Source organism: Carya illinoinensis, chromosome 5, assembly GCF_018687715.1.
Source record: "Carya illinoinensis cultivar Pawnee chromosome 5, C.illinoinensisPawnee_v1, whole genome shotgun sequence".
Classification (NCBI taxonomy): domain Eukaryota; kingdom Viridiplantae; phylum Streptophyta; class Magnoliopsida; order Fagales; family Juglandaceae; genus Carya; species Carya illinoinensis.
The window spans coordinates 40473615-40492878 of NC_056756.1; the positions used below are offsets into that span (position 1 = coordinate 40473615).

The 19264-nt window shown below is 35.7% G+C and overlaps 1 protein-coding gene across 9 annotated transcripts; it reads left to right on the plus strand.

Moving 5' to 3' along the window:
• Positions 1-2536: 2536 nt before the first annotated feature.
• Positions 2537-17636, plus strand: LOC122310602. Of its 9 annotated transcripts, none has more exons than XM_043124637.1 (14): positions 2537-2773; positions 2846-3118; positions 3662-3739; positions 7420-8127; positions 8221-8544; positions 9414-9499; positions 9623-9720; positions 9828-10250; positions 10405-10917; positions 11071-11860; positions 12009-12239; positions 12380-12504; positions 14592-14974; positions 16309-17636. In XM_043124637.1, the coding sequence occupies exons 2-14, from the start codon at positions 3050-3052 to the stop codon at positions 17302-17304; spliced, it is 4824 nt and encodes a 1607-aa protein (XP_042980571.1). In that variant the 5' UTR covers positions 2537-2773; positions 2846-3049; the 3' UTR covers positions 17305-17636. The 9 variants fall into 9 exon arrangements, with proteins under 9 accessions (XP_042980571.1, XP_042980577.1, XP_042980570.1 ...); XM_043124643.1 differs by having other exon boundaries at positions 2867-3122; XM_043124636.1 differs by having other exon boundaries at positions 2867-3118.
• Positions 17637-19264: the final 1628 nt, after the last annotated feature.

Below are 19264 nucleotides of genomic sequence, written 5' to 3' on the forward strand. Positions count from 1 at the left end.
TTTTTATTTAATCAACATAAGATTTGTTATTTTTATTATTCTATTTTAATTATTAAATATACATATATTTAAATAAAAAGATAAAAATGACAAATTACATATTAGTTAAATAATATTGTAAAATTTTATTGTAGCATTTATATTTTACTTATATATAAGAAAACTAGAGCCATACTTCCTTCCTCCTTTGCTTGAATGTACTAATTATAAGAGTGGACAGATCAAATGGAAAAATGTGTGAATGACTGAGGTATGATTCTAAGGCCTTACATCTAATGCTTCATTTGGATCTTTAGATATATCTTATCTAATCTCAACATTCAAATATCATTTAAATACAAATATGGATCAATTTTAAATTTTCAAAATTTTAAATTTCAACTTTTTTATCTAATTATTATTTAATCATTACAATTTTAAAAAATCAAAATCTTCAAATCCCAAAATAAAAATAATATTATAACATTATTTTTACTTTATAATTTTTTATTCAACTTTTTATCTCTCATTTATCAAAATTTCATAAAATATTTTAATTCAAACCATTTAACTATTATTCACAAAATATCTCAAGATTATTAACAAATTTCTCAACTCATTTTAATATCCAAATGAGGCCAAGCTTTTACTTTAATTTAGAAGATAAATTTTAAAATTTAAATATTACAAATCAAATTTTATCATTTAAGTGATGTAGACGATGTACTCTACATATTGACTTGAGAATAGAATAATTCTCCTTACTTTTAACTCTCCTAATCTTTCACTTGTTTATGCAAATTATTGTCTAAAATTATTTTATTCTTAAGCCGATGTATAGAACACATTATTCACATTACTTAAATGCTAAAATCTGATTTGTAATATTCAAAATTTAAAATTTATATTTCAAATCAAATTATGTCACGTAAGCAGTGTATGATGTAGAAACCTTAATAATAGTACTCTCCTTTATACCATAAACCATTCACATGGCATAATTTAATTTGTAAAATTCAAAATTTTAAAATTTATCTTCCAAATAAAAGTATACTACGTTGATAATGTATGCTGTAAAGATTACGTTGATAATGTATGCTGTAAAGATTTTCAAATAAAATTATTAGGATTTTTTTGATGGGACACAAACTTCATTCATTCGTGAAAAAGAAGTTACATTTTTGACTCGATACATACAGAAAAATTTCAAGATTACAAGCCAATTACTACGTTTGGACCTCCCTAGTACACAAATTTCTTTGTGATTAATATGGTCTTAACAACTATTATATCACTCTATAAACAAATTGTCTGAGAGACAACACTCTTTAAAACAAAGATTTCAAACACCACCATTCATAGGAGGAGATGACTTACACTCTATAGACAAAAAGTTCAAGAGATTATTTCATTTTTATTTTACCTAAACATAAAGAAATAACAGTAAACATAAAGATAGAAATGAAAATAACGAATGACAACTTAGATCTACTTTGGTAGACTTCAAAATTAGCCATACAATCATTCATCTTGAAGGAAAAATAAAATATATGAAGCAATGCAACTGTGGTGGCGCGTGAGGGACACATGCCACGCGTCATGCTAGAGTGTGATAGACAATTGAGTAGGAAGAAACCAAGGTCTCTGGTCTTAGAAATGTCGTGCATGGCAGCAACAAAAACTTCGCAATGCGGTGGCGCGTGGATATCACGCACGCTTTGACCTGCGTGTGTGACTCACTTGCCGCTCCATTCAATAAAAATTTTTGACCATATGAAATGTCGGTGGCTTGGCAGTCCTGCAGTGGGGCGCATGGTGGTCATTGGACTCCGAAAAATAGTAGATTGACATTTCTCTATGTTTTGGATGGAAAACAAAAATATGCAAAAAACAAAAAAAAAAAAACTAGAAAAAAATTACGCATGTTCTGGTCTAGCCAGATGGGAGGAGAGAGGGCCCTTTTAGGCAGGTTTTGGTTGGGGGGAAGGAACTGGAAGGCACTGGAGACTGGATTATTTGATTTTTACAATTTTTTATGGAGTTAGAAAATTAATTAATCCATGAAGATACAGTTTGGAGAATAAAATGAGATGAGATAGATTTAGATAAAAATTAAAAAATTGAATAAAATATTATCAAAATATTATTTTTTAAGATTTAAAATAATTACAATTTTTATTAATTCTTATATAAAATTTAAAAAATAATAAAAATAAAATAAAATAAAATATTTTCACTGTCAAACGGTGCGGAATTGGATCCGCGCATTTTAGTCCGACTATGAAATGTGAGGCGCAAAGAAAGTACCGAGACACGCTATGGGCGCACGATAGCCAAACCCAGACCCCATCCGGGCTTCCACTGCAATCTTGCCACATGTACCGTGGAGGCCTAGGGCTGGCAAAAGCGCAATTCACACGCAGAACAGCACAGAAATCCGAAGCCCACACTTACGATGAAACTGACCGTACATCGGATTCGCACGTGCGATGTGGCAGTCTCGATCAATTTGCTGTATCCCCGCAGCATATAATTTTATTTTGTTTATTTTTGGTTTTTCTAATCTACGAATATTTATCTCATTTTACACATTTTCCCTAGAAAATCTAGAGGAGCGAAACGGCGAGAAAATTTAGAGAGAGAGAGAGAGAGAGAGAATAGAGTTTTCCTCATGGTAGAGAGAGAAGAATTTAAGAGAGAGAAGGGGGCAGAGAGGAGCAATTTAAGCTTACATGACGGTTGATTCGCAGAGACTCTTTTCAAGATTTTTTTTCTCAGATCAGAGAGAGGGAGGGTATACAATTTTATAATTTCATGTCTTTATTTATCCTTTTTTACACGTAATGAATGGTGATATATGTATCAGATCTTTTGTAATAATATACAGAAGGAAGCTCATCTGGTTGTGCTGTACCAGACCTGAAGATTGGCTACAACTTGCTGGGTAGTAATCGAAGAGTGGATTTTTCTCTGCAATCAGAGAGTGGGATTTTTCAGAGAGACTGATTTTTAGAATTGGGATATTGGAGTTCGCGTTTGATTGTGCTGCCGATTGATCGTTGCGGCGTCGATGGCCGAGCGGTCAGAACGGACCGTGGAGGAGCTGTACAACGCGACCGAGTCGATTGCCGAACTGGAGGCATGTAAAATTCTAAATTAGGGTTTCCCTGTTGTTTGTCATTGCAATGGTTTTAACTAATTATGCTTTCGATTTTAAACTTCCATTCTTTGGGTTGAATCTTATGGGATTGATATTCACGAATTTCCCATGAGCGAATACATGAGTGTATTAGTTGGTTTAGGGTTTGTTCGGTTATATATTTAGAAATTAAGTTTTTGGATCATGAGTAATTTTCCCTCAGTTTTTTGTCCTTGTGCGATGTATTGTTTAACTTTCAATTAAGTTTTGTTTTCCTGTACATTCTGTGTGTTTATGTACGTATGTATGTTTTTTTTTTTTTTTGATATTATGTACGTATGTATGTTAGACACTAGTGTGAAGGTCATTTGCCCATATTTCGGTCTTTTGTTTGTTGGTTTTGTGGCTTCTTTAAGCATGACATTTCTTTTTGGTTGCAACCAGTGAGTTCTATTTGTATAATTATTAGGTTTATGGAATTGGACACGTATTTTTTTTTGGGAGTTTGGTAATAGTAACTAATGTATTTGGGCATGCTTTTAGATAATACCAGTCTTGAAAGGGAGTTATCGGATGCAAGGACCTGTTGATGAGACGGATCATGATATTGAGAAGAATACGGTGAGATAGCAGGGTAATTTACATCTGCTAATCTTAACTTCTATTTACTTATCCCAAAAAAAGTTAACATTCTAGTTTTTCTTTTCCTTTTGATGCAGTTTTCATTTATTTTGATTGCAGCATTTTTAGAATAAGTGTTTCTCGGTTTGTGTTTATGGAATTTTTTTTTTTAATAGGTAAAAGTAAGTTTATGGAACACAAGCAAATGAAACTTTGAGCATTCTTAGTATTTTTTTTGCACCAAGTTGACAAACCTTAAAACTCTAAATAATTTGCAAGTAAAACTGGTTTGACAAGTATATGCTGTGTATTTGGAGGGTTATCTTGTTCTAAACTTTGGATAGGGTGAGGATGTCCTGTTTTTTAATTTCTGGAACACAAGATTTTCTATCTTTTTCTTAGTTAGGTGCACCTCATTTTTCAAATGTAACTAGTGAAATAATAATTAACCAGTAGATAGGGCTGTAAAAAAAAAACCGGGAAACCGGTGAACTGGACCGGTTTGGTACCGGTTCCTATTTATCAAAACCGGTTGAAAACTGGTCCAGTTCCAGTTTTGGTTTTTAGAACAGGGGTTTAAACCGAACAGGACTGGTACATATATGTTATATTGTTTTGAATTTTTTATATTACATATAAAATATTTTTATATTACATATAAAATATTTTTATATTATATATAAATTTTTATATTATATTATATGCTAAATTGCTAATTAATATAACATAAAATTTTAAAATCTTATTATTCATGTCTATTAGTCTTGTAACATACAATTAATATAAATTTGCTATAACATAAAATTAATCTTATAAATCTTAATATAATATTTGATTATGATATAACATAAATTAATCTTATAATTTTTAATATAACATATAAATTTTAATTTTATAACATAAAATTAATATTACATGAAATGAGGAATATGGGTCAATCACTTGCTAAGTTTTGTTGGAGTTTGATTTTCTTTATCTGTAAAATAGTAAAAACCGGACTGGACTGAACCAAAACAAGAAAAACCAGAAGTTCCGGTTTTGGTGGTGAATCGGTCTGGTATTGGTTCTTAAATTTTCAAAATTGGCATATACCGGTTTGCTTCTAAAAAAAGTCCAAAATCGGATCGAAACGGAACTGTTACACCCCTACTAGTAGATGATACTTTTATTTTACTTGTAAAATTTTTAAGATGATAACTTGTGTATGGAGATAATTGCACAGTTGAAGATGAGTGTGATTGTGTATATCTTAGGGGTTTCGGCTCATTGATGTGTCATTGTTCCTATTCCATATCCGCTAGGATTAGCTACCATGTGAAGTGATTCTTTTTGCATTATATTCTAACGTGCATGAAGAACAAACAAAATTGAAGTATGTGCGGTGTTACCCAGGCCTTAGAGGTTGATAATCAAACTAACTCCAAGTGAGCCGAACCAAAGTTCATATGATTGGTGTATGAGCTTCTAGGCTTTAGAATGTTTAAGTTCAATGTGGGATTTAATTGTTTCTTCAGGTAAGGTAGCCTTTGATATTCACCTTTTTCCTTCATTTTAGATGATAACTTCCTTGTGCATGTGGATTAAGTGGAATTTGAATTCATTACCAAATCTACTGCACAAAAAATCACCTTGAGGTTTCTCAATACATTTTGCCCTTGTCCCTCCACTTTTCCTACACATGGAACACCAGTTAATTGCTGTGATCTGTCATTTCCTTAAGTTGTCCATGGTCAGAATCTTCCCCAAGGAAGCTGTTCAAGCAAAGAAAGCAGCCTTGATAGGCACCTTACTCCTCCAAGGAAACGGTTCGTGGTGCTGACTATTGATGGCATCATAGAATATTCTTCCACAACCTCACGATATACTCTCCATGTACTTCATTAGAGCACCACCCCTATTCTCCATCCCACTTGGAATCAATTATGGCTCTCCACAATGCATCCATCTCTTGGTGATAATGCCACAACCATTTCCCTAGAATTGTCCCGTTGAACATCATCAAATTTCAAACCCCCAATCCACCCCCGATATCAAAGAAAAAACCTTTCCTCAATTGACTAGGTAGAATTTGGATTCATTACCTAATCCACTACAAAAAAAATCACTTGAAGATGAGTGTGATTATGTATATTTAAGGGGTTTCAGAATGTAGGTATATTATTGTTCCATTCCATAGCCTCTAGGATTAGCTACCAAGAGAAATGCTCTTTTCGCATTATATTCTATGGTGCATGAGGAATGAGGTGAAATGGCTTTGCCTTGTATGTGTTGTGTTACTAAATTATAATTTGATATCCTGTTGTTTTTCTTGCACTAATTAGTGTGTAACTTGTTCTCTGTTGTGTTGTGTTTACCTTCATCTTGCTATCGCCACGTAGATGAAAGGACACAATTTTTTCAAAACAAGTACTAAAGGGTGAACCCAAGGCTTATATTATCCCAAATCCAGTGGAACATTGTGATACCCTATATGATAAGGATAGGAGTAGGTGGTGCATGAGATTCCACATTGCTTGGGAAGGAGAAGTCCTTGCTCTTTATAAGGTTCTAATGGGGCTCCAGTTGTATCATTGACTAGTCCTTTTGGAGTATAGACCATGTGGTTTGGGCCTTCCATTAGGGTGTTACAAATCGTATTAGAGCCTATTTCAACTAGAAATGTGGGACTTGAGCCATGCCACCTATGATGGACTGGTCCAACGAGAACGTTGGGAATTTTTTTTTTTTTTTGGGAGGGGGGAGATTGTCATATCTCATATGATAAGGATAAGGGTAGGTGGTGTATGGGATCCCACATTGCTTATGAAGGAGAAATCCTTGCTCTTTATAAGGTTCCAATAGGACTCCAATTGTACCATAAACTAGTCATTTTGGAGTATAGGCCATATGGTTTGGGCCTTCCATTGGGGTGTTACAAACATGGGTAACTGAATCATTTGACTAATATTTAACCTTGATGATTTATATATTTTATATTGAGAATCAGATGAAGTCCAAGTTAGCTGAACCAATCTGACTAGTGCATGAACTCCTACTCTTTAGAATGTTTGAGTGCTGCATATGATATGATTGATTCTTTTCATGTTCTCTTATGGGTTGTTTGGAAGAGGTTCCATCTGATCTCATCTTATTCCCAAGCATCACTCAAACAAATACACTTTTAAATTTCAAAGTTCCAAATTTTTCATCTAATTATTACAACTTCCACAAACTTCCAAACAAAACACAAAAACAATTCAACTCTATCAAATTTCAAAACAAATATAATATTAAAAAATTATATTCTAATAATATTTTAATTTTATAATATTTTTATTCAACTTTTTCTCTCTCATTTCCCAAAACCCAATAAAATATCATAACTCGAACCATTTTATTACTATTCACAAATCATTTCACTACTATTCACAGATTTCTCATCTCATCTCATCTCATTTCATTCTCCAAGCATCCCCTTAGTCAAGTTAACCTTCAATCTCCTTCTTTTACCTTCATTATAGTTTTATTTACCCCTGTTAATGTGGTCAATGCTGCAAAATTTAATGTTGATTATACTTATAAAAAAAAAAATTAATGTTAATTGTATATGTTTTTGGGTGATAGAATCAGAAAGTTAAAAATGCACCCATTTCATTTTTTTTCCCCTGTTTATTCCTCAATTAGTACTTTGGTTTTATCAGGTATCTTCTCGACCTGAAACAAAATTTGGGAAGTGTTCCATGAGTAAGAAAGTTCCTATGAGAGGCGAGTCTGGGACTTGTAACGTGTGCTCTGCTCCTTGTTCATCTTGCATGCATTTGAACCAAGCTCTCATGGGGTCAAAGACTGAGGAGTTTTCTGATGAAAGCTGTCGTGGAAATGTTACTAGCCAGTATTCTTTCAATGAGAGTGGCCCTTTATCTTCTCTTAAGTGTCGAACATCTGATAGCTTACAGCATACCGCCAGTGAAACCAGTAACATACTCAGTGTTAATTCCGGTCATGATCCTTTCTCGGAAAATGCTGATAGTAAATCAACCTTAAGGTCGTCTGTGATATCTTATGCTTCTGAAGATCTTGAGATGCTTCCAAAGTTGACTCCTGGAGAAAGAATCTCAGAGGATCAACTTTCTTTCAAACCACAGTGTGTTTTGGATCAGAGAACCATCCCAAATAAGTACAAGGAAATTAAGGCAGTTGAAGGCCATGATGATAACATTGCATGTGTTGGTAGACCCAAAGATGCAAGTGTAGGGTTTAGTAATCATAAAAGGAATATAAACAGTAGTGCAACTTCAGTCAGTACTTTAGATCCAGAGGGATCATGGAAGGGAACACAATTCAACAAGTTGGCCTCATCAGAGATTCCTTCTTCAAAAGATGCAGATGCTAGCAGTAATTCACTGAAGGTGCGCAGTTTATACTCCCATTCTTGTAGTGTTAAATCTCTTAATTACAATATAAATTTAATATGTTTAGAAGAGAATCCTCCTCATTTCCAGGACAAAGTTCTGGAATGCTCAACTGAACTTATCAATTCAACTAAAGAGGCAGCTTCTGATATTGTTTCTGTCCAGAAATGTTTTGCACATAAAGGTGACCTTATTGGTGGCAATTCTGAGGCTTCAATGAAAAATTATCCAAAGTCAGAAGCAGAGACCGAGAAGGATCATGAGAACCCACCGAGTGAAACTTTGAAATCTTTAGGTGAAGATGAGCGTAATGATAGTTCGAAGGAGTTGGTTGAGTTACCTGTCATGCAGGAGCCTCCTTTGCGATCAGTTCTTGGGGATGAGAGTGAGGAATCTGACATTGTGGAGCAAGATGTGAGTAACAATTCTTTTTGCCCTCTCCCATTTTTTCCTTTTTGATTTTTCAACTTAGAAGATGTGTATATATATGTATATGCATTTCTTTATCTGTTGTTTATAAACATTTGACTTGTGTATCTGTGGGTCCCCATGCCTCTTTTCCACAATGCATTCTAGCTATCTGCTATCTTACAGTGTTTTTCAGATAATTTCAGACAGTAATGTCAGATCAATACCTGTGTATGTGTATTTGATTGATTACTTGCTTTTACAAGAATGTGATTCATTTTGGGAGGTGAGGAGAATAGATTTGCATAGGTTTATGGAATCAAACTGGCGATCTTTGAAAGAAGCTGGATATTGTGTCTTGCTGAAAAATCTAAAAGGCAGACATCTTGATCTTATGGGTTGCATATATGTGGTTGCATAATCCACCTCGTTCTCTTTACATTTACCTATTTTGAATCAGTGTTAGTCTTAATTGCCTTTTTGTTTCCTTTGGTTGGTACGTGAGAATGCAAAGAATCTGGGCATTGGGGCCATGTTCAAGGTCATGTAGGGAATATCAGTTTTACCTTCTTTTAGGCTTTGTCTGTGAGGTTTCCGTGAATGTGAATACTGTTGTGCTTCTATTAATTGTAAATTATGTATCTCAAATGTGATTGATGTTATCGAAATTGATGTCCTACGCATGAAATGAGTTAACAAAGAAACACTTCTCCCCCTCTTCAGTGCAGTTGGATGGAGAACCCCCTTTCCTGTGACATTCTTTTTTTCTTTGTTAGAAAGACCCTCCCATTTCTCGTTGATACCTGTTTTTACTATTAAAGTCTGTCTCAGCTAGAACATTAACACCTTTTGCTGATTCCCTATTTTGGAAACAGGTAAAAGTATGTGATATTTGTGGGGATGCGGGTCGTGAGGATTTGCTTGCGATATGTAGTAGGTGCAGTGATGGTGCAGAGCACACGTAAGCATAAACACTTTCTCATCTATATTACTCGGTTGACAGGCTTTATTGATTCTTTATGCTGAATTGATATATAAGTTTGTGTTCAAGATGGTTCTAAATGCTGTTGTTGCTATCAATCAGCTATTGCATGCGAAAAATGCTCCGAAAAGTTCCTGAAGGTGACTGGCTGTGTGAAGAATGCAAGTCTGCTGAGGAGGATTCTGAAAACCAGAAGCAAGGTAAATTTTAAATATCCAATCTCAATGAGAAAAAAAGAGGACATGGGAACTGTATGTGTCTTGTTTATGAAATATTCTGTAATCTAAGTTTTAAATTGGATTTGAAGGTTCGGAAATTGAGGTAAAAAGAGCAGAAAAAGTTAGTTCAAGCACACATGTTTCTGGCAAGAGGTGTGCAGAAAATATGGAAGTGGCTTCAGCAAAAAGGCAGGAGCTAGAAACAGGTACAGGATCACCAAAGCCATCGAGTCCCAGCAGAATAGTTACAGGATCACCAAAGCCATCGAGTCCCAGCAGATTAGTTACAGGATCACCCAAGCCATTAAGTCCCAGCAGAATAGTTACTGAATTGCCAAAGCCATCGAGTCCCAGCACAGTAGTTGCTCTATCTCGAGATTCTTCATTCAAGAGCTTAGATAAGGCAAAAGCAAAGTCTGCTTATCAAACACCTTCTTGCAATCAATCTGGTAATGATATCCCAGAAACTGTGCGCACTCCTATGACCGGTCCACGGCCTCAAACATCCAAGGGTAAGCAAATAGGTTATGTTGGCTGGACATCTTTTTTCACTGTTGTTTTCTTTAAACTCTCACTATCTCATTACTTGTTGTAATGCCCATCTTGACTTCTTGGGGTTTAATGTTTTATTATTTTAAGCACCAATTGATTGTTTTCCATATACAGGTACTTTGTTTAAATCCAATTCCTTCAATGCCTTTAATTCCAAACCAAAAGTTAAACTTGTAGATGAAGTTCCGCAAAAGCAGAAGGGTGCTAGAGAACATACTTCCATTGATATGAAGGAGGGGCCTGCCAGAATGATAAGCAAATCCATGTCATTTAAACCTGCAAACTCAGGACGTACAAATGCTAGTGAATCAAAAGTTAAAATGCTATCATCTAATTTTACCCATGTTCAAGATCTAAAAGGATTGAAACAAGCAAAAGAACGTGGTCCATTTGAAAGAAAAAATTCATGTAAACTGGAACGCCCTCTAATCAGTTCAACAACAGCTAGTTCCACTGTTTTGACAGCTAAGGTTGACCAAAAGCTCGGATCTCGTGGTGAAACCAGTTTGCCTTCCTTTGTAAGTAACAACCGAGATTCAAAGGTTGTACAGTCAGATGGAAAATTAAGTCTATCGAAAGTAACCAGCAGTGTAGGTCGTAAAGGTGTAGAAACTCCAGTTACTTCAGGTGCGATCTTGCCTTTCATGTAGGAACTTTGCTAATTCTATATTTGTTTATTTTATGCTCATTGTTCTCTCTTTTACTTTTTTATGTGGTTAGTCTACTTTTCCTTCATGGATTATGTGAAGCTAATATAGTATCTGTGTTTTGTTGATGCAGCCGGAGCTTCATCTACTAGTGGAATGTGTGGCTCCACTGCTGAACAAAAGTTGAATCAAGTTAGTTCTAAGGATGAACCTGTAGCCACTAATTCTTTGAATGCTGAGAGGTCATCCAATAATGCTGATGGAACAGTGCAAGATGGTTTGCATTGGTCGCAGGAAATAACTAATCAGCATGAGAAAACTAGGGAGAGTTCCAGTATACGCTCAGCCACAAGGCCTACTGCTGCAAGTGCTGCCAAAGGTGTTTCTTGTAAAAAATGTAAAGAAATTGGGCATGTGGCAGAGTTCTGTACGGTCAGTATTCCACAGGCTTCTAGTACTGATGTATCTGCAGCAAGAAGTTCTAGAGAGGAAGTGCATGAAGGCAATAAGTTGAAAGCTGCAATTCATGCTGCATTGCTTAGAAGACCTGAATTTTACAGGAAGAAAAGAGTACTTGATCAATCTGATGACTTATCCATATCAAACACGGACTTGAATTACGAAATAGCTTCTCACGATCAAATGTTGGTTTCCAATAAGATGAAGGATGCCATGTCCACTGAAGGAAGTTCTGAAGGGCCAGCTATTCTTGGGAGTTCTACCTCCGAATCTTCAAAACAGACTACTGTCAATAGTTTGAAGCAGTTTGGTTTGCACCCAATTGATGTTTCTTCTTCCAAAGTGGAAGACTCATATTCCAATGCTGTTTCTGTTGGAAAGCCTACAATAAGGCAAATTCCTTGTCAAGCTTCCACTGTTCTCCTGAAGAAATCAGTCATTCCTGAACATGAATCTATCTGGCAGTAAGATTCCTTACATATCTGTAAATTATGGTTGTCTGTTGGAGAGAGAGCTTGGCACTCGTTTTTTTTCCTTCATTTGCATTGTCACTCATCATATATTGCGTCTCAAAAACAGTCTTCTAGAAAACCTTTTGTGATTAATATGCAGGGGGGCTTTTGAATTGCATAGAGGTGGAAAACTTCCAGAATTTTGTGGTGGATTTCAAGCACATCTATCAACTTGTGCATCACCTAAAGTTTTAGAAGTGGCGAACAAGTTCTCCCACAAAATTTCCCTGCATGAAGTATCTCGCTTAAGCACATGGCCATCCCAGTTTTATGAAAGTGGCGCTAATGAAGATAACATTGCTCTGTACTTCTTTGCCAACGATAATGAGAGGTACGCATATGTATATCTACTTAATCATTTTTTTTTCCTCCCAGCTTACACTTATTATATAATTGAAAGTGTGTTCCTGATGTATTTGTCTCTTTTGTTTTCAACATGGTAAGATATTTTTTCTGTTTCTTGTGATGCAGTTTTGAGAGAAACTACAAGAGCCTGTTGGATAATATGATGAAGAACGATTTAGCCCTCAAAGGGAACTTTGATGGCGTCGAACTTTTGATATTTCCATCCAACCAACTTCCTGAGAAGTCACAGCGTAAGGATTAACTGGAAATTTTATTATAGGGACACATTATAGTATCTTGTAACAATATCTATGATGGTCTTTTGTGGTTTACTAACTTGATGTTTACACTGATTTGAGGCTCAAGAATTGGGTTGCTGATGGTGCATGGCCTGCACCATGAGGCATTTTAACAAATATCAAGACTGAATGTCCCACGGCATGGATATATGAATTCTGTGACTTTAGAACAATTGGAATCATATATGGTGATGATATGCTGATAGATATTCGCTCACGCCTGTACAAACTTAGATATGGGTGCAGGTTACTTGTGTGGATGTCTATATTGCGACTTCTGAATATCGACAAGACTTGCAGGGCTATACCTAGGCTCATTTTTTAAGTTATTGGTTTTTAAGTTTTAATAACTCTTCTATTATGTGAGTTTTAGGAAAGCAATGGTGACACGAAAACAGGCTCAAAACATTTCTCATTCAACTTAAGGGTAACCCACGGATTGTAGCAATCTAGGAAGCAATAGTGATTTTTGAAGATCATGAGCGGTCAATGGATGAACTTATATATATTTTTTAATACTTCACTCCATTGGTCAATTGTAATCGATTTTAATGGCATGGACTCTCATGAATTTCTTGTATCACTAGATTAACATGCATACGTGTTGTCTTGTATATGTCCTACGCTCGTCTATTCTTATTCTCAATAGATTATTTTTACCGATGAATGAAAGGTTAATGGGCAGACTTTTGAAAGGAAGGTGGCTGCAGAAAATGAGAATGCGAAAGTAGTCTTACTTTTAGAGGATAAAGAAATAAACCACAATATTGGGCTTTAACTTAAGAAGAAGACTACAATTTTTAATACATGGAATTGCGTTAAGCTTTCATTGTATTTCATTAGTAGATCTATAATTATTTGCTGCTGGGCACTCCTGATTATCCTAGAACTATTCCTCTTAATCTAGAAACTGAAATATTGAAAATGTTTGAGCAGTCCGACTAAGCTAAAGCCCACACATAAAGGCCTAGTAAGTCCATGTAATTGGGTCATGAAACCTATCCCTAAGATAACGTAGGCTTACAAATAAACCTATCTGTCTATGCTTTTATTTTTTGGTTGAGCCTCTTGAATTTTGTGTGCGCTATTCTTATCCTTTTTACTTGCAAGACTTTTCTGTTCTACGCATGTGGTAGACAGTGTATATGTATAGGTTAGATACTCTTAACAAAAGGTGCACACTTGTTACTTATCAAAAAAAGAAAAAAAAGGTTGCACACTTGTTTGCCAACATTTTAGGTGTGTTTGATACGTGTCAAGGTGTATCCAATATGGTCATGACTGTTCTTTCTCCTTCTGTCTTACCTACCAAAGAGACAACTATGCAGACACTAATATATTGTGTTATCAATCTTTAATTCTTATATGTACAATTTATACAGTCGCCAAATATTGAGGGCTACAATATTTAGAGGGCCTTATCCAACCACTTGGGTTGGCTCCATTGTCCCTGTTTGCTTTTGATGTCTGTGTCAGTCATAGGCCATTACGGACAATGCCCTTCTTCACCTTTTTCTCTTTTATTTTAGTTTTTAGTTTTTAGTTTATCTTCCTGTACTTTCAATTCAACCATCTTCTTACCCTTTATTGTTGCTGCCATTGGTCTTGGTTGTTGCAATCTTAACTAGTTCTATATTGTGGTAAGGCTAGCATTCCATATTTGAACTTTAATATTTTAATGTTTAAATAGTTTTCATTTTCCCCACCTCCTCATCCATTTGATAATCATATGTTACTTTTTTTTGCTAGGAAAGAAGATTTACTGTTGGAAACAGTATTTTGAACTATGACATTTGATGGACTTTTCAAACAACATGCAAATAGTTGGTTTTTCAATATGTTGGAATTGAATTTTATTCAAGTTAAATATGTGCAGTGCTTAAGCTTTTAATGCTTTTAGGTTTACATGTTTAGGGTGAAAAGCATTTCCCTTTCCTTTCCTCTCCTTCTGTGACTTTGGATCTCATTGTTCATCAATACAAAGTACCATTACTTTTATGTGAATGCATATCTGCTGAAGTTTGTTCTGTTGATGGCAGGTTGGAATACATTGTTTTTCTTATGGGGTGTGTTCAGGGGAAAGAGGGTGAATTGTACTGATTTGTCTAAGAAGTTACAAATTCCCAGTTTGAATGTGGTTCCGCTGAACAAAGATATTCCCCCTGCTGTCATGACCTTGTCTGAGAACTTGTGTTCAGAAAGGTGTATAGATGAAGAACTACCAGCATGTGACAGATCTTGCAATCTGGTCCCAAAATCCAATGCTCCTAATCAGCCATGTGCCACAGCACGTGGGGATTGTGAAAACAATGTAACTCCGCTTGAGCAGCAAGATAGTAGACCATACTGGGAATCCATTTCAAAGATACGAACAAGCATTGTGCAGTCAAGCCAAGAAATGAGACCCAGCAGTCCGTCCTTGGTAATGTTTATTTCCTTATACATTCATATAAGATGCAAACTGCATATTCTCACACATCCAAGATTGTACTCTCTCTCTCTCTCTCTCTCTCTCACACACACACACATTTATGTTCACTCAGATGGAGCACATGCGCCCGCATAGATTTTTTCCTCCGCCAATGTTACCTTTTGCAGCCGGTAAATTTTTAGGCTTCTTTTGGCTCCGGGAGTTTTTTAATTTGAAAATTGGCCTCATATTTGAAGTTTGGTTCAACGTACATTTGAGGCCCCCAGCAACTGAAGTTCCCATTTGGAAAAAAATGAACATTAAAGCAAACAGCGAAGTCATAAAACAAAAATTGGGATGCCCGGGGCAGTGGATCCCCCTGAAACCTCAAGGAGGACCCTTGTGAGGTGAGTGGAGGTAGGGCAATCTCCCTCCAAAGGGGAAAAGGGGGGGGGGGGGGGGGGGGGCAGTATTGGGGGATCTGGAAACTACTGGAGGGAGGGGGGAAGGATCCCATTACCTCAGTGGGCTGCAGGGCTCTCAGATTTTTGCTGGGATCCTCTCATCCCCAGCCCTCCTCCCCCCTAGTTGTATCTTTTCTTCTTAATTTCTTTTTACTTTTATTGTTGTTACTTCCTTCCCATTACCTCAGTGGGCTGCGGGGCTCTCAGATTTTTGCTGGGATCCTCTCATCCCCAGCCCTCCTCCCCCCTAGTTGTATCTTTTCTTCTTAATTTCTTTTTACTTTTATTGTTGTTACTAGTAAATTGTTCATGGGCCTTTGTGACAAATAGACACACATGGGGACACACATTAATGAATGCTGTATGATATGAATGAATGGAAAATGGTTAAAAGTTTTTTTTTAGTAAGTAATGATTATTTAGAGTTAATGTCGGCTAAGTTTAGCCTTGATTCGTTCTTTACGGGTTTTTAACAATCCACGAACTTTCTTATTCATAAATTGAATATATTTATATATGCTGGATGCTTTCTTTGATAAATTTCTCTCTTTTTTGGTTGACATGTTTATTAACTTAAATTATCTCACTACTATTCAATAAACGCTTATTAGTCAAGCAGACTTTTTCTCTCTTTTTTCCCAAAATCCAATAAATACTTGACTCAAACTATCTCACTACTATTCATATTATTACTATTTACAAAAACTTATAAAAAAAAAAAATTATCCTTCAGGAAATAATCCTGGAAATGTACCCCTTATTTTATGTCAATTTGTTGCTGAATCTTAATTTCTAACTTAATTTCAACCGTGAGATCTCCAAGCAGTCCGCTCACTTGTCTCTGTGATGCGTATTAACGTTTTTTTATTTTATTTTATGCAGAAAGGGCGGTGTCTTCCAGAAAGACTGGATGCACAGATCAAAACCTCGAGTCATGCATCTGGAAAAAGTGGCTCCAACAGTGGTGAGAAGATACTAAAGCATAGGGATGATTCTTCTGACACAGAAAATATGCCGTCTTCCAGAAATTTTCCTGCTGGCAATAAGGAGTGTTGTGTCTTGAGGGTGGCTGAGAACAAAATTCAAGGTAGAATGAATGAAGTCCTAGATCAAGTTAAAGTTGAGAGGGAATTGAAGGAAGATGCTAGTTATGTGGATACAGAGGAAGCTTGGGAGAGAGCCCTGACAATTCTCCGGAAACGTCCCTACTTGGATCTTTCAGAGACGTCTCCCCAAACTTCTAATGGCACGAGTCAGAAAATGCCCTGGAATGAAGTGAGCACTATGCCAATTTATGGAGAAAGTGGTGGTAAGAGGCTGAGGACAGGTTGCAGTGTAATGCTTGGACATAACGATTCCAGAGGTAGGCATTATGGGAATTGTAATTTTGCATCTCAGGTAATTGATCCGGGCCCCTGTTCTTCCATCGAGAAGAAATTTGACGAAGTTTGTGATGAGAAAGTGATTTTGGAGGACTTGGGAACTCATGAAAAGTACCTATTTCCTGTGGATTCACATAGAGTAAAGGATTTTGGATTTAGGGAGAACTCCGATTCTGGGGAAAAGTACACACGGGATGATGATGGGGTTCCAAATCTTGAGCTTGCTTTAGGGGCCGAGACAAAACCAGCAACTAAAGGAATGTTGCCTTTCTTTGTTGGGTCAGTAGGCAAGAAAAATAACCAAAACATACTACCAGATGCGGTGACCAGGGAGGATGATGATGGTGTCTCTGCATCCCTTTCCCTTTCCCTCTCGTTCCCATTTCCAGACAAAGAGCAGACTGTAAAACCTGTATTGAAAGCGGAGCAGCTGCTGCCCGAAAGACAAAATTTGAATAACTCACTGCTTTTCTTTGGGGGCTTCAGGAACAAATAGAAATGCTGCTATGTTGGCATTAGTATGTACATTAGCATGCCCCACATGGTTGTGGTGAATGTGTACTGGATCATGTACGCTGATCTCCTGTGGGCACAGGCATCATAGGTGAACCCATTTTCCATATGTTCATACCCATACAGGATTTACCCCACCTTTTTTCATTTTAGCTGTTAATTTTTCCTTACTCTTTTTTTTTTTTTTTTAATATTTTTGAGTGCATACTTACGGCTCTGTATATATAAAGAGAATGAAAGCCGGCACACTATCGAAATGTCAGTAGGAGTTTGCAGACCAATGTGTTCATCAAAAGGTTATCTTTCTTTCTTTCCCCTCATAATTTCACAAAATTTTCCCCGGGTCAGGAGGTTACTAACAGGTGATGCTTGTGATTTTCGGGGGACTCTCAGTTCTTTGCCTCATTATCAGGTAGCATTGGTTCAATTCAGCAAAATACATTAAAAAGATCCCTTGAAATTAATCTCTATTTTATTATTTGTTCCAAGCACAATGATGATATTATTATTATTATATATATAAGGTACAAAAGCTCTGTGTGGGAGTGAAGCGGTCACCCAAAAAAGCTAGGATATTGATGATATGATGCTAACCAATTGAAAAAACTCTTGAGAAAATATAGGGAGGGAGAATGTGGGTTAGTAGGGTGTTCCATATCTTATATTATCTTGATCGTTAGACTAGTATGTAGACCATGAAAGAAAGTGGCTTTCGTGGGCAATCTTATGAAAGTATTGCCATCTATTATTCACAACGAGGTCTGAGAGCTACAGTAGCATTTGGGGCACACCATACTTGATTGAACTGTGTGAAAGGTCTTCATTTTCCGAAGCCTTGGTGGGAGGAGCAAAAATTGGGATAAGCTTCTCGTGAAGAAGAGAAGGGCCGAGACAAGAATTCATTGTGTTTAATGGCAGCACGTGTGACCTACGAACGTCGAGGAGATGAAGGTTGAACAAAAGAATAGTGGCGGAGGGTGGTGCAGGAAAGAAGATGAGGAAACAACATGGAGGAGATGTGCCTTCCTCCATCTAAATTGCTTTGAGAATGAATGAGATGAGATGTGATGTAAATATTGTGAATAATAGTGAGGTAGTTTGAGTTAAGTATTTATTAGATTTTGGAAAAAGAGAGAAAAAATTAAATAAAAATATTATAAAGTTAAATATTATTAGAATATAGTTTTTTAATATAATTTTTATTTTGAGATTTGAAAAAAGTATAATTGTTTTTTATTTTTTATTTGAAAGTTTGGAAATTTTGTAATAATTAATTTGAAAGTGTTTATATTTGAATGATGTTTGGAAAGGAATTATCGAAATGAGATGAGATGAAAATTGTTTCCAAATAACCTAAACATGACATGATTCTTTTGGCATACATTAAATATTTTGGAGGGATATGGACAGAATAGAATTCATAGACTAATTTAATAACTGACCTTAATTATACAAAGAAATAATTTTTACAATAATTAATGTTATTTTATTTAATAATTGGCGGATAAACCAAAGCCCAAACTTTGGGCTTAGCTTCGGAGGCGTCTCGGTATGTAGACGGTTTCTGTAGTACCCTTCTGAAATCTCTATATACCATGTATATCCCTCTAGCGTTGAGTGAATGGAAAGGGCAAAGCTGCAATAATAATAATAATAGGATAAAAATCTATATAATTTAAATATGTAATTTATGTATTTGATCTCAATGGGTCTCATTTAATAAACACTAAAAAATGATAAGCACAAAAATACCAATTCGATAAAGAAGTTAACGTATGTTTAATTCTATTATATTATACAATAAAAAAAAAAACTAATTCATCGAACATAATTATAAAAAAACAAGAAACAAAGTTTTGAATAAGTTGAAATTCATTTGAAATTGGTTACAATAGATGAATCAAAACTCCCAACTCATTCAACTGGAATCAGCTCAATCCATC